The 14,481-nt window shown below is 67.9% G+C and overlaps 1 protein-coding gene across 1 annotated transcript in view; it reads right to left on the bottom strand.

Moving 5' to 3' along the window:
• The window catches only part of LOC104572716 (uncharacterized), a 59,336-nt gene that overhangs the window by 17,671 nt on the left and 27,184 nt on the right, over positions 1 to 14,481 (bottom strand). The window contains exons 16-24 of the mRNA XM_088530152.1: positions 13,847 to 13,966; positions 12,428 to 12,589; positions 10,357 to 10,585; positions 9,358 to 9,565; positions 7,310 to 7,463; positions 5,960 to 6,144; positions 4,201 to 4,333; positions 1,951 to 2,169; positions 711 to 823 (exon numbers count right to left, since the gene is read on the bottom strand). Coding sequence (XP_088386278.1) covers positions 711 to 823; positions 1,951 to 2,169; positions 4,201 to 4,333; positions 5,960 to 6,144; positions 7,310 to 7,463; positions 9,358 to 9,565; positions 10,357 to 10,585; positions 12,428 to 12,589; positions 13,847 to 13,966 — 1,523 coding nt within the window. The remainder of the gene's footprint in view (positions 1 to 710; positions 824 to 1,950; positions 2,170 to 4,200; positions 4,334 to 5,959; positions 6,145 to 7,309; positions 7,464 to 9,357; positions 9,566 to 10,356; positions 10,586 to 12,427; positions 12,590 to 13,846; positions 13,967 to 14,481) is intronic.

Genomic DNA, 14,481 nt, shown 5'->3' with positions numbered 1-14,481 from the left:
CCTTGGTGCCCCGGGACATCCTTGGTGCACAAGTGGCACCAAAGCCTTGGTGACCCTGGGACATCCTTGGTGCCACCAGAGCCTTGGGGGCCCCAGGACATTCTTGGCACCCAGATGGCACCAGAGCCTTGGGTGACCCTGGGACATCCTTAGTGCACAAGTGGCACCAAAGCCTTGGTGACTCTGGGACATCCTTGGTGCCACCAGTCCCTTGGGTGCCCCCAGCCCCATGGCCGCTTTGGCCACCCAGGACATCCCTGGTCCCCAAGTGACACCAGTCCCATGGGTGCCACCAGCCCCATGGCCACTTTTGCCACCCAGGACATCCCTGTCCCCAGGTGGCACCAGTCCCATGGGTGCCCCCATGGCCACCCAGGACATCCCTGGTCCCCAAGTGACACCAGTCCCATGGGTGCCACCAGCCCCATGGCCACTTTTGCCACCCAGGACATCCCTGTCCCCAGGTGGCACCAGTCCCATGGGTGCCCCCATGGCCACCCAGGACATCCCTGGTCCCCAAGTGACACCAGTCCCATGGGTGCCACCAGCCCCATGGCCACTTTTGCCACCCAGGACATCCCTGTCCCCAGGTGGCACCAGTCCCATGGGTGCCCCCATGGCCACCCAGGACATCCCTGGTCCCCAGGTGTCCCCTGTCCCCGTGCCCGCCGGTGTCCCCAGCCCCGCGGGCGCCGCGCGCGGGCGCTCACCGGGGCGCAGCGGCAGAGGAAGCCCATGGGGGCGCCGGGGGCCGCCTGGCACTGCCCCCCGTTGCGGCAGGGCTGCCCCTCGCACCCGTCCCCGGGGCCCTCGCAGTGGCGCCCTGCGAAGGGGACAGCGGTGACGGGGGGTGGCACGGAGCCGGCACCCCGCCTGGCACCGTCCTGCCCGCGCGGTGACACCCCGGCACTGTCCCCATGTGGCCACCACCCCCTTGAACCCACACTGGCACCTCCTAGCATGTGACGTCACCCTGGCCCCGGTCCCCGTGTCCCCATTGTCCACCCTGGTGCCACCCTGCACCTCAGCATGGCCCCTAAGTCCCCATCACCCACTTGGGCATCACCTGACACCTCAACATGTCCCTGTCCCCATGTCCCCATCTCCCACCCTGGCACATCCAAGCACCCTGGCATCACCTGGTCCCAGTCCTCATGTCCCCATCACCCGGCCTGTCACCACCCCAGCACGGTCCCCATGTGCCATTGGCCACCCCGGCCCCTTCTAGGACCCTGTCAGCACCCTGCACCCTGTCCGGGTCCCCACATGCCACCTCCCATCCTGTCACCACCCTGCACCCTGGCCCAGTCCCCATGTCCCCACGTGCCACCTCCCACCCTGTCACATCCCCCTGCACCCTGCCCTGGTCCCCATGTCCCCATGTCCCCATCTCCCACCCTCCTGCATCCCCATGTCCCCGCACCCTGTCCCGGTGCCTGTGTCCCCCTGTCCCCATCTCCCACCCTCCCGCGTCCCCATGTCCCCACACCCTGTCCCAGTGCCCACGTCCCCCTGTCCCCATCTCCCGCCCTCCCGTGTCCCCCTGTCCCCATCTCCCTCCTGCGTCCCCGTGTCCCCGCACCCCGGTCAGGTCCCCATGTCCCCTTGTCCCCATCTCTCGCCCTCCCACTCCCTCGTGTCCCCCTGTCCCCATCTCCCACCCTCCCGCATCCCCGTGTCCCCGCACCCTGTCCCAGTGCCCATGTCCCCATGTCCCCATCTCCTGCCCTCCTGTGTCCCCATGTCCCCGCACCCTGTCCCAGTGCCCACGTCCCCCTGTCCCCATCTCCCGCCCTCCCATGTCCCCATGTCCCCATCTCCCACCCTCCCACCCCACCGTGTCCCCGTGTCCCCATATCCCACCCTCCCGCGTCCCCGTGTCCCCACGTCCCATCTCCCGCCCGCCGTGTCCCCCTGTCCCCACGTCCCCACGTCCCCGTCCCCCCGCACCGCCGTGTCCGGGCGGGCAGCGGTGGCCGCGGCGCGGGGGACACGTCCCCGGGGCGCACGGCGCCAGGCGGCCCTCGCAGCGCGGCCCCGCGTAGCCGGGCGGGCAGGCGCAGCCGTAGCCGCCGCGCTGGTCCACGCAGGTGCCGTTGTGCTGGCACTTGGGCGCCCGCGTGCCCGGCGCCGCCGCGCACTCGTCCTCGTCGATCTCGCACAGCACCCCTGCGCGGGGACGGGGGGACACGGTGTGGGGACATGGGGACAGGGCATGGGGACATGGGGACACGGCATGGGGACAGGGCTCGCAGCATGGGGACATGGGGACAGGGCGTGGGGACGTGGGGACACGGCGTGGGGATGGGGCACAGGGACATGGGGACAGGGTATGGGGACGGGGGGACACGGCGTGGGGACATGGGGACAGGACATGGGACAGGGCGTGGGGACGTGGGGACATGGCGTGGGGATGGGGCATGGGGACGTGGGGACAGGGCATGGGGACATGGGGACACGGCGTGGGGACAGGGCTCACAGCATGGGGACATGGGGACAGGGCGTGGGGACGTGGGGACACGGCGTGGGGACATGGGGACACAGTGTGGGGACAGGGCACAGGGATGTGGGGACACGGCGTGGGGATGTGGGGACTGGGCACGGGGACATGGGGACATGGGGACATGGCGTAGGGACATGGCGTAGGGACAGGGCATGGGGACGTGGGGACGTGGGGACACAGCGTGGGGACAGGGCACAGGGACATGGGGACTGGGCACGGGGACATGGGGACATGGCGTAGGGACAGGGCAAGGGGATGTGGGGACGTGGGGACACAGCGTGGGGACAGGATGTGGGGACACGGCGTGGGGACGTGGCATGAGGACGTGGGGACATGGGGACAGGGCACGGGGACATGGGGACACGGCATGGGGACGTGGGGACGTGGGGACACAGCGTGGGGATAGGGCACAGGGATGTGGGGACAGGGCACAGGGATGTGGCTATAGGGCACGGGGCGGGGGGACATGGCGTGGGGACATGGGTACATGGCGTGGGGATGTGAGGACATGGGGACAGGTCATGGGGACATGGGGACAGGGCACAAGGCGTGGGGACACAGCTTGGGGACATGGGGACAGAGTGTGGGGACAGGGCACAGGGACGTGGGGACATGGGGACAGGGCACGGGGACATGGGGACAGGGTACGGGGATGTGGGGACATGAGGACAGGGCACGGAGACGTGGGGGCATGGGGACACAGCGTGAGGACATGGGGACATGGCATGGGGACGTGGGGACAGGGCACGGAGATGTGGGGACATGGGGATGCGGCATGGGGACATGGGGACACAGCAGGGGGACGTGGGGATGTGGGGACATGGCGTCGGGACGTGGGGACGTGGGAACAGGGCATGGGGACATGGGGACAGGGCATGGGGTGTGGGGACATGGGGACACAGCGTGGGGACGTGGGGACATGGTGAGGGGACGTGGGGACATGCGGACAGGGCATGGGGACATGGGGATGCGGCGTGGGGACATGGGGACAGGGCACGGCGACATGGGGACGCAGCGTGGGGACGTGGCATGCGGCGTAGGGACATGGGACACAGCGTGGGGACAGGGCACAGGGACATGGGGACAGGGCATGGGGCATGGGGACATGGGGACGTGGCGTGGGGACAGGGCACAGGGATGTGGGGACATGGGGACAGGGCACAGGGATGTAGGGACGCGGCGTGGGGACGTGGAGACGTGGGTACACAGTGTGGGGACATGGGGACATGGCGTGGGGATGTGGGGACACAGCGTGGAGATGTGGGAACAGGCATGGGGACGTGGGGACATGGGGACAGGGCACGGGGACGTGGGGACAAGGGGACACAGCGTGGGGACGTGGGGATGTGATGTGGTGACATAGTGTGAGGATGTGGGGACAGGGCATGGGGCGCGGGGACATGGCATGGGGACACAGGGATGTGACACAGGGACATGGGGATGCAGCATGGGGACGTGGGGACGTGGGGACAGGGCATGTGGGGACATGGCATGGGGACGTGGGGACATGGGGATGTGGCACAGGGATATGGGGATGCAGCATGGGGACATGGGGACACGGGGACAAAACCTGCCACAGCCCTGCCATGGGGACGTGGCAGGGGGACACGGTGCCACCCTGGCACAGGGGGCTGCCACGCGGCTCCGGGGACCCCTTGTCCCCCCCGGGTGTCCCCGGTGTCCCCGGTGTCCCCTACCCTGTGTGCCCGGTGGGCAGGAGCAGACGTAGCGGCCCACGAGGTCCACGCAGGTGCCACCGTTCTGGCACGGCCGCGACTGGCACTCGTCCACCTCGCGCTGGCACCGCTCGCCCTCGAAGCCCGGGGGACACTGCGGGGACAGCGCGGGGTCACCGGCACCCGGGGACACCCCGCAGGACGCCCAGCGCATGTGGGGACACCCATGGGTGGCTGGTGCCCATGGGGACCCCATATCCCAACCTGGCACCCATGGGGACACCAACGAGTGGCTGGTGCCCATGGGGAACCCATGGTCCAACCTGGCACCCAATGGACACTCATGAGTGGCTGGTGCCCATGGGGACCTCATGTCCCACCTGGCACCCAACGGAGACCCATGGGTGACCGGTGTCCCTGGGGACACCCACAAGTGGCTGGTGCCCATGGGGACCCCATGTCCCAACCTGGCACCCATGGGGACACCCACGAGTGGCTGGTGCCCGCGGGGACCCTATGTCCCAATGTGACACCCAAGGGGACACTCATGGGTGACCGGTGTCCATGGGGACACTCATGGGTGGCTGATGCCCGTGGGGACCCCACATCCCAACCTGGCACCCGTGGGGACACCCACGAGTGGCTGGTGCCCATGGGGAACCCATGTCCCAACCTGGCACCCATGGGGACACCCACGAGTGGCTGGTGCCCATGGGGACCTCATGTCCCAATCTGGCACCCATGGGGACACCAACGAGTGGCTGGTGCCCATGGGGAACCCATGTCCCAACCTGGCACCCATGGGGACACTCATGGGTGACAGGGGCCCATGGGGACACCCACGAGTGGCTGGTGCCCATGGGGAACCCATGTCCCAACCTGGCACCCATGGGGACACCCACGAGTGGCTGGTGCCCATGGGGACCTCATGTCCCAATCTGGCACCCATGGGGACACCAACGAGTGGCTGGTGCCCATGGGGAACCCATGTCCCAACCTGGCACCCATGGGGACACTCATGGGTGACAGGGGCCCATGGGGACACCAACGAGTGGCTGGTGCCCATGGAGACCCCATGTCCCACCTGGCACCCACAGGGCACCCAAGAGTGGCTGGTGCCCATGGGGAGCCCATGTCCCAACCTGGCACCCATGGGGACACCCACGAGTGGCTGGTGCCCATGGGGACCCCATGGCCCAACCTGGTACCTGTGGGGACACCCACGAGTAGCTGGTGCCCACGGGGAACCCATGTCCCAACCTGGCACCCATGGGGACACTCATGGGTGACCAGTGTCCATGGGGACACTCATGGGTGGCTGATGCCCATGGGGAACCCATGTCCCAACCTGGCACCCATGGGGACACCCAAGAGTGGCTGGTGCCCATGGGGAACCCATGGTCCAACCTGGCACCCAATGGACACCCACGAGTGGCTGGTGCCCATGGGGACCCCATGGCCCAACCTGGTACCTGTGGGGACACCCACGAGTAGCTGGTGCCCATGGGGAACCCATGTCCCAACCTGGCACCCACGGGGACACCCAAGAGTGGCTGGTGCCCATGGGGACCTCATGTCCCAACCTGGCACCCATGGGGCCACCCCTGGGTGACCAGCACCCCCAGGGACCCCAAGTCCCCTCCACCACCCCCAGCCCAGGGGACCCTGGGGAGAAAACAGAGGCACCCATGGGCGCCACCACCCCATGGGCATCACCCGCCCGTTCCCCCCGGCCCGCGGAGGGGCCCAGGCGCCCAGGGGCACCCATGGGTGCCCTCACCTCGCAGCGGAAGCCGCCCACGAAGCTGCGGCAGGTGGCGCCGTGCAGGCAGGGCTGCCCCTCGCAGCGGTCGCGGACGCTCTCGCAGTAGGTGCCCGCGTAGCCCTCGCGGCAGCGGCACCCGTGGGTGCCCCCCGCGTCCACGCAGCGGCCCCGGCCGTGGCACAGCTGCTCCAGGGACAGCCCTGCGGGCCCCGGCGTCCGGGGACGTTAGAGACCCCCACACCCAGCACCCACGACCACCCTCACCCAGCACCCATGACCCAGAGGGGCCCCGGCGTCCGGGGACATTATAACCCCCCCACACCCAGCACCCATGACCACCAGGGCACCCAGCACCCATGACCCACAGGGGCCCAGGCGTCCGGGGACATTATAACCCCCCCACACCCAGCACCCATGACCCAGGAGAGGGCCCAGGCGTCCGGGGACATTATAACCCCCCCACACCCAGCACCCATGACCACCAGGGCACCCAGCACCCATGACCCACAGGGGCCCAGGCGTCCGGGGACATTATAACCCCCCCACACCCAGCACCCATGACCACCAGGGCACCCAGCACCCATGACCCACAGGGGCCCAGGCGTCCGGGGACATTATAACCCCCCCAAACTCAGCACCCATGACCCAGGAGAGGGCCCAGGCGTCCGGGGACATTATAGACCCCCCCCCCCCAAACCCAGCACCCATGACCCAGAGGGCACCCAGCACCCATGACCCACAGGAGGCCCCAGGGTCTGGGGATGTTATAGACCCCCAAACCCAGCACCCATGACCCACAGGGGGCCCAGGCGTCCGGGGATGTTATAACCCCCCCAGCACCCATGGCCCAGAGGGCACCCAGCACCCATGACCTGGGAGGGGGCCCAGGCGTCCGGGGATGTTATAACCGCCCCCCACACCCAGCACCCATGACCCAGAGGGTCCCAGGTGTCTGGGGACATTATAATCCCCCAAACCCAGCACCCATGACCCGAGAGGGGGCCCAGGCGTCCGGGGATGTTATAACCGCCTCCACACCCAGCACCCATGACCCACAGAGGGCACCCAGCACCCATGACCCGAGAGGGGGCCCAGGCGTCCGGGGACATTATAACCCCCCCAAACCCAGCACCCATGACCCCCCCACACCCAGCACCCATGCCCCGAGAGGGGGCCCAGGCGTCCGGGGACATTATAACCCCCCCACACCCAGCACCCATGACCCAGAGGACACCCAGCACCCATGCCCCGAGAGGGGGCCCAGGCGTCCGGGGACATTATAACCCCCCCAAACCCAGCACCCATGACCCAGAGGGCACCCAGCACCCGTGCCCCAGAGGGGCCCCGGTGTCCGGGGGCGCTCACCGCGGCGGGCGGCGGCGGCGGCGCAGGACACGGCGGGGACGTCGCAGGAGGGTCCCCCCCAGCCCGGGGGACACTCGCAGGCCACCTCGGTCCCCGTCTGCACGCAGCGGCCCCCGTGACGGCAGGGCGACGGCTGGCACAGGTCCACGGGCACCTGCGGGGGCACCCACGGGTGCCACGATCACAGGGGGCACCCACGGGTGCTCACCCGAGGGTGGAGGTTATGGGGGAGGAGCACCCGTGGGTGCCTTCCTAAGGGGTCCTTAGCGGAGGGAGCACCCATGGGTGCCCACCCCAGCAGTGCACTCACACATGGGTTCCTACCCAAGCTGTTCGGCTGCACCCATGGGTGCTGACCCAAGCAATCCCCTGGCACCCATGGGTGCCCCCCAAGCCATTCACTCGCACCCATAGGTGCCGCTCCCATGCACGTCACTTGCACCCATGGGTGCCCCCCAAGCAGTTCAATTGCACCCATGGGTGCCCCCTGAGCAGGTCAACTGCACCCGTAGGCACCTCCCCAAGCAGTCCCCGGCACCCATGGGTGCTCCCCACACACGTCACTCACACCCATGGGTGCACCTGAGCACCCCCCTGGCACCCGTGGGCACCACCGAGTGGTCCCCGGCACCCATGGGTGCCCCCCGAGCAGGTCAATCCCACCCACGGGCACCCCGCGAGCAGTCCCCTGGCACCCATGGGTGCCCCCCGAGTGGTCCCCAGCACCCATGGGTGCCCCCTGAGCAGTTCAATCGCACCCATGGGCACCCCCTGAGCAGCCCCCTGGCACCCCCGGGTGCCCCCCAAGCAGGTCAATGGCACCTGTGGGCGTCCCTCGATTGGTCCCCAGCACCCATGGGTGCCCCCAAGCACCCCCCTGACACCCGCGGGCATCCCCGAGCATCCCCCTGACACCTATGGGTGCCCCCGAGCAGGTCAATGGCACCCACGGGTGCCCCTGAGCAGGTCAATGGCACCCGTGGGTGCCCCTTGAGCAGTCCCCGGCACCCACGGGCGCCCCCTGAGCAGTCCCCGGCACCCACGGGTGCCCCCCGAGCAACCCCTGACACCCATGGGTGCCCCTCGAGTAGCCCCCTGACACCCATGGGTGCCCCCCGAGTGGTCCCCAGCACCCATGGGTGCCCCCTGAGCAGTTCAATCGCACCCATGGGCACCCCCTGAGCAGCCCCCTGACACCCATGGGTGCCCCCCGTTCAGGTCAATGGCACCCATGGGTGCCCCCCGAGCAGTCCCCGGCACCCATGGGCGCCCCCCAAGCAGGTCAACTGCACCCACGGGCGCCCCCTGAGCAGTCCCCGGCACCCGCGGGCACCCCCTGAGCAGTCCCTGACACCCATGGGTGCCCCCCGAGCAGGTCAATGGCACCCACAGGCACCCCGCGAGCAGTCCCTGACACCCATGCGTGCCCCCCAAGCAACCCCTGACACCCATGGGTGCCCCTCGAGTGGTCCCCAGCACCCATGGGTGCCCCCCGTTCAGGTCAATGGCACCCATGGGTGCCCCCCGAGCAGGTCAATTTCACCCATGGTGCCCCCGTTGAGGTCAATGGCACCCATGGGTGCCCCCCGTTCAGGTCAATGGCACCCATGGGTGCCCCCCGAGCAAGTCAATGGCACCCATGGGTGCCCCCCGTTCAGGTCAATGGCACCCATGGGTGCCCCCCGAGCAGGTCAATTTCACCCATGGTGCCCCCGTTGAGGTCAATGGCACCCATGGGTGCCCCCCGAGCAGGTCAATGGCACCCATGGGTGCCCCCCGTTCAGGTCAATGGCACCCATGGGTGCCCCCCGAGCAGGTCAATTTCACCCATGGTGCCCCCGTTGAGGTCAATGGCACCCATGGGTGCCCCCTGAGCAGGTCAATTTCACCCATGGGTGCCCCCGTTGAGGTCAATGGCACCCATGGGTGCCCCCCGTTCAGGTCAATGGCACCCATGGGTGCCCCCCGAGCAGGTCAATTTCACCCATGGGTGCCCCCGTTGAGGTCAATGGCACCCATGGGTGCACCCGCGGGCTCCCCGCGCTCACCTGGCACTGGGCGCCCGCGTAGGCGCGCGGGCAGCGGCAGCGGAAGGCGCCGGGGGCGGCGCCGGGCGCGCAGGTGCCCCCGTGCAGGCAGGGCTGCGCCCGGCACCCGTCCGGCGGGTGCTGGCAATGGGCGCCCGTGAAGCCGGGGCGGCAGCGGCAGCGGAACGAGGCGACGCCGTCCACGCAGGTGCCCCCGTTGAAGCAGGAGCTGCGGGGGGCGCCCGTCAGCACCCCGGGGCGCCGCGGGCACCCATGGGTGCAGGGGGCGGACGGCGAGGGGGGGTTGGGGGCACCCGGGGGTGCTGTGTGCGATGGGGAACTCATGTTGACATGGATATGGGTTGAGGACACCCATGGGTGCTCTACTTCTTGGGGACCTCAGGTTGACATGGAAATGGGTTGAGGACACCTATGGGTACTGTATGCAATGGGGACCTCATGCTGGCATGGAAGAGGTTGAGGACACCCATGGGTGCTGTATGCGATGGGGACCTCATGTTGACATGGATATGGGTTGAGGACACCCAAGGACACCCATGGGTGCTGTTTGCGATGGGGACCTCACGTTGACACGGAAATGGGTTGAGGACACCCATGGGTGCTCTACCTCTTGGGGACCTCATGTTGACATGGAAATGGGTTGAGGACACCTATGGGTGCTGTATGCAGTGGGGACCTCATGTTGACATGGAAATGGATTGAGGACATCCATGGGTACTGTATGTGATGGGGACCTCATGCTGGAGTGGAAGAGGTTGAGGACACCCATGGGTGCTCTACCTCTTTGGGAGTTCATGTTGACATGGAAATGGGTTGAGGACACCCGAGGACACCCATGGGTGCTGTATGTGATGGGGACCTCATGCTGGCGTGGAAGAGGTTGAGGACACCCATGGGACGCATGAGGACACCCAAGGACACCGTCCCCAGCGCCGCACCGGGGACAAGGGCAGGGGACGCGCGTGGGGACACCCGCGGGGCACCCACGGGTGCTGGTACCTGTCGGTACAGTCGGGCACGTTGTGCTGGCACAGGCGGCCGGTCCAGCCCGGGGCACAGGCGCACGCGAAGCTGTTGACGTAGTCGGTGCAGGTGCCACCGTTGCGGCAGGGCCGCTCGCGACACTCGTCCACGTCGGTGGCACAGAGGGGACCCGCGAAGCCGGGGGGACACGCGCACCCAAAGGTGTCCCCCTCGGCCCGGCAGGTGCCCCCGTTGAGGCAGGGCTCTGTGGGGGGGACAGCAGGATGTCAAGGGTGGCCCATGGGGATGGGGTGGCCCCTGAAGGTGACACCTTCGCTTGACCCACATGGGACCCAAAGGTGACACCCATAGCCTGGTCCATGGCACCCAAAGGTGACACCTTTACCAGGTCCTGAAGGACCTGAAGGTGACACCTTCTGCTGGTCCCACAGCACCAAGGTGACACTTTCTCCTGGCCCATGGTACCCGAAGGTGACACCGATAGCCTGGTCCATAGCACCCAAAGGTGACACCTTTACCAGGTCCTGAAAGGACCTGAAGGTGACACCTTCTCCTGGCCCCACAGCACCAAGGGTGACACTTTCCCTTGGGCACATGGGACCCAAAGGTGACACCTTCACTTGACCCCATGGCACCCAAAGGTGACACCCATAGCCTGGTCCATGGCACCCAAAGGTGACATCTTTACTGGGTCCTGAAAGACCTGAAGGTGACACCGTCTGCTGGCCCCACAGCACCAAGGGTGACACTTTCCCTTGGGCACATGGGACCCAAAGGTGACACCTTCACTTGACCCCATGGCACCCAAAGGTGACACCCATAGCCTGGTCCATGGCACCCAAAGGTGACACCTTTATTGGGCCCTGAAGGTGACACCTTCTGCTGGACCCACATGGGACCCAAAGGTGACACCCATAGCCTAGTCCATGGGACCCAGAGGTGACACCTTCTCCTGGCCCCATGGGACCTAAAGGTGACACCCATAGCCTGGTCCATGGGACCCAAAGGTGACACCCCCCCAGCCACCAGGGCGCCTCAGTGCTGACACCTCCCTGCCCACCCGCTGGGGCACCCGCTACTGCCCCTGGTGACCCCAATGTCCCCGGTGTCCCCAGTGTCCCCTGTGTGTCCACACTCACATGCTGGCACTTGTCCGTGCAGCTCTCGCAGGTGGCCCTGGTGTCACCTGTCCCCTCTGTCCCCTCTATGTCACCATGACCCCTGTGTTCCCCTGTGTCCCCAACACTCACCGGGCTGGCAGGGCTTGTGGGGACACTACTGGCAGGTTCCTGTGCCCCATGTCCCCCCATGTCCCCATGTCCCCCCATGTCCACATGTCCCCCCATGTCCCCGTGTCCCCGTCACTCACCGGAGTGGCAGGGGTGGCGCGGGCCCTGTATCCCCATGTCCCCCCATGTCCCCATGTGTCTCCCCATGTCCCCATGTCCTCCCATGTCCCCTCATATCCCCGTGTCCCGCCATGTCTCCGTGTCCCCGTCACTCACCGGAGTGGCAGGGGTGGCACGGGCCCTGTATCCCCATGTCCCCCCATGTCCCCATGTCCCCTCATGTCCCCATGTCCCCATCGCTCATCGGAGTGGCAGGGGTGCTGCGGGCTCTGTATCCCCATGTCCCCCATGTCCCCCATGTCCCCCCATGTCCCCATGTCCCCCCATGTCCCCGTGTCCCCATCGCTCACCAGAGTGGCAGGGGTGGCGCGGGCTCTGTATCCCCATGTCGCCCGTGTCCCCCATGTCCCCCATGTCCCCATGTCCCCCCATGTCCCCGTGTCCCCCATGTCCCCATGTCCCTGTCGCTCACCGGAGTGGCAGGGGTGGCACGGGCCCTGTATCCCCATGTCTCCCCATGTCCCCTGTGTCCCCGTGTCCCCCCGTGTCCCCGTCACTCACCGGAGTGGCAGGGGTGGCATGGGCCCTGTATCCCCATGTCCCTGTGTCCCCCCGTGTCCCCCCATGTCCCCGTGTCCCTGTCACTCACCGGAGTGGCAGGGGTGGCATGGGCCCTGTATCCCCATGTCCCTGTGTCCCCCCGTGTCCCCCCATGTCCCCGTGTCCCCGTCACTCACCGGAGTGGCAGGGGTGGCGCGGGCGCCGCTCGCAGCCCCCCGGGCCCTGCTCGTAGCCGGGGGGGCAGAGGCAGACGAAGGTGCCCGGGCGGTTGCTGCAGGTGCCACCGTCCCCGCACGGGTCCCCCGCGCACTCGTCCACGTCCTCCTGGCAGCGGGACCCTGCGGGGACACGGGCAGGGGAGTCACGGGGAGGGGACACGGGGGACACAGCAGGTTTGGGGACAGGGGACAAAGAGGACCAGGGGAGGGCTGGGGAAGAGGGCATGGAGGCCCAGGGGTGGCACCTGGGTGACATCGGGATGTCCCATGGCAGGGTCAGGGTGTCCCATGGTGGGGGGGCAGAGTGTCCCATGGGGGGTCAAGGTGTCCCATAGCGGGGGTCAGGGTGTCCCATGGGGGGGTCAGGGTGTCCCATGGGGGGGTGGTCAGTGTCCCATGGGAAGGTGGGTCAGGGCACCCATGGGGGTGTCCCATGGTGGGGGGTCAGGGTGCCAAGGAGTGGGTCAGGGTGTCCCATGAGGGGGTCAGAGTGTCCCATGGGGGCATCAGGGCACCCATGGTGGGGATCAGGGTGTCCCATGGGGGTCAGGGTGTCCCATGGGGGGCAGGGATCAGAGCACCCATTAAGGGGGATCAGGGTGTCCCATGGAGGTCAGGATGTCCCATGGGGGTTCAAGGTGTCCCATGGGGGGGTCAGGGCACCCATTGAGGGGGTCGGGGTGTCCCATGGAGGCACAGGGTGTCCCATGGGGGCTCAGGGCACCCATTGAAGGGGTCAGGATGCCAAGTTGGGGGTCAGGGCACCCATGGGGGGGATCAGGGTGTCCCATGGGGGTCAGGGTGTCCCATGGGGGGGTCAGGGCACCCATGGGGGGGATCAGGGTGTCCCATGGGGGTCAGGGTGTCCCATGGGGGGCAGGGATCAGAGCACCCATTGAGGGGGGTCAGGGTGTCCCATGGGGGTTCAAGGTGTCCCATGGCGGGGTCAGGGCACCCATTGAGGGGGTCAGGGTGCCAAGTGAGGGGTCAGGGCACCCATGGTGGGGATCAGGGTGTCCCATGGGGGTCAGGGTGTCCCATGGAGGTTCAGGGTATCCCACCGGGAGGGGTCAAGGCACCCATTGAGGGGGTCAGGGTGCCAAGTTGGGGGTCAGGGCACCCGTTGGGGGGTCAGGGTGTCCCATGAGGGTCAAGGTGTCCCATGCAGGTTCAGGGTGTCCCATGGTGGGGTCAGGGCACCCATGGGGGGATTCAGGGTGTCCCATGGGGGCGGGTCAGAGCACCCATTGAAGGGGTCAGGGTGTCCCATGGAGGTTCAGGGTGTCCCATGGGGGCGGGTCAGAGCACCCATGGGGGGGTCAGGGTGCCCTTGGGGCCAGGCTGACACCCAGGGCCACCCCAGGGTGCCCCCCGCACCTTGCCAGCCGGGGGGACAGCGGCAGCCGAAGGCCTCGCGGTCGGCGCTGGGGACGCAGAGGCCCCCGTTGGCGCAGGGGTTGGTGGCACAGGGCACCAGCGCCCGCTCGCACCGGGGACCTGCGGGGACAGCGGCACCGTGGGCACCCGCCCGGGCACCCGCCCGGGCACCCGGGCCACCCGGGACCTGGCACGATGCCATGGGCACCCAGCAGGGCATGGGGGCCACCAGAGACCTGGCATGATGCCATGGGCACCCATCAGGGCATGGGGGCCACCAGGGACCTGCTAGGAAGTCATGGGCACCCATAGGGAAGCAGTGGCCTCCAGGGACCTGGCACGATGCCATGGGCACCCATCAGGGCATGGGGCCACCAGGGACCTGCTAGGAAGCCATGGGCACCCACCCATGAGTGCCACCAGAGACCTGGCACGATGCCACGGGCACCCAGCAGGGCATGGGGGCCACCAGGGACTGCTAGGAAGCCATGGGCATCCATCCATGAGTGTCACCGGAGACTCGGCATGATGCCATGGGCGCCCATCAGGGCACTGGAGCCACCAGGTATGATGCCATGGGCACCCACTGGGGCACAGTGGCCACCAGGGACCTGCTAGGAAGCCATGGGCACCCA

This window comes from Tinamus guttatus, unplaced genomic scaffold (genome assembly GCF_059628265.1).
Source record: "Tinamus guttatus ecotype Peru unplaced genomic scaffold, ASM5962826v1 Tinamus_guttatus_pri_ptg000359l, whole genome shotgun sequence".
NCBI lineage: Eukaryota > Metazoa > Chordata > Aves > Tinamiformes > Tinamidae > Tinamus > Tinamus guttatus.
Note: the sequence above shows the minus strand (reverse complement) of the source record. Positions and strands in the feature narration are given on the sequence as shown.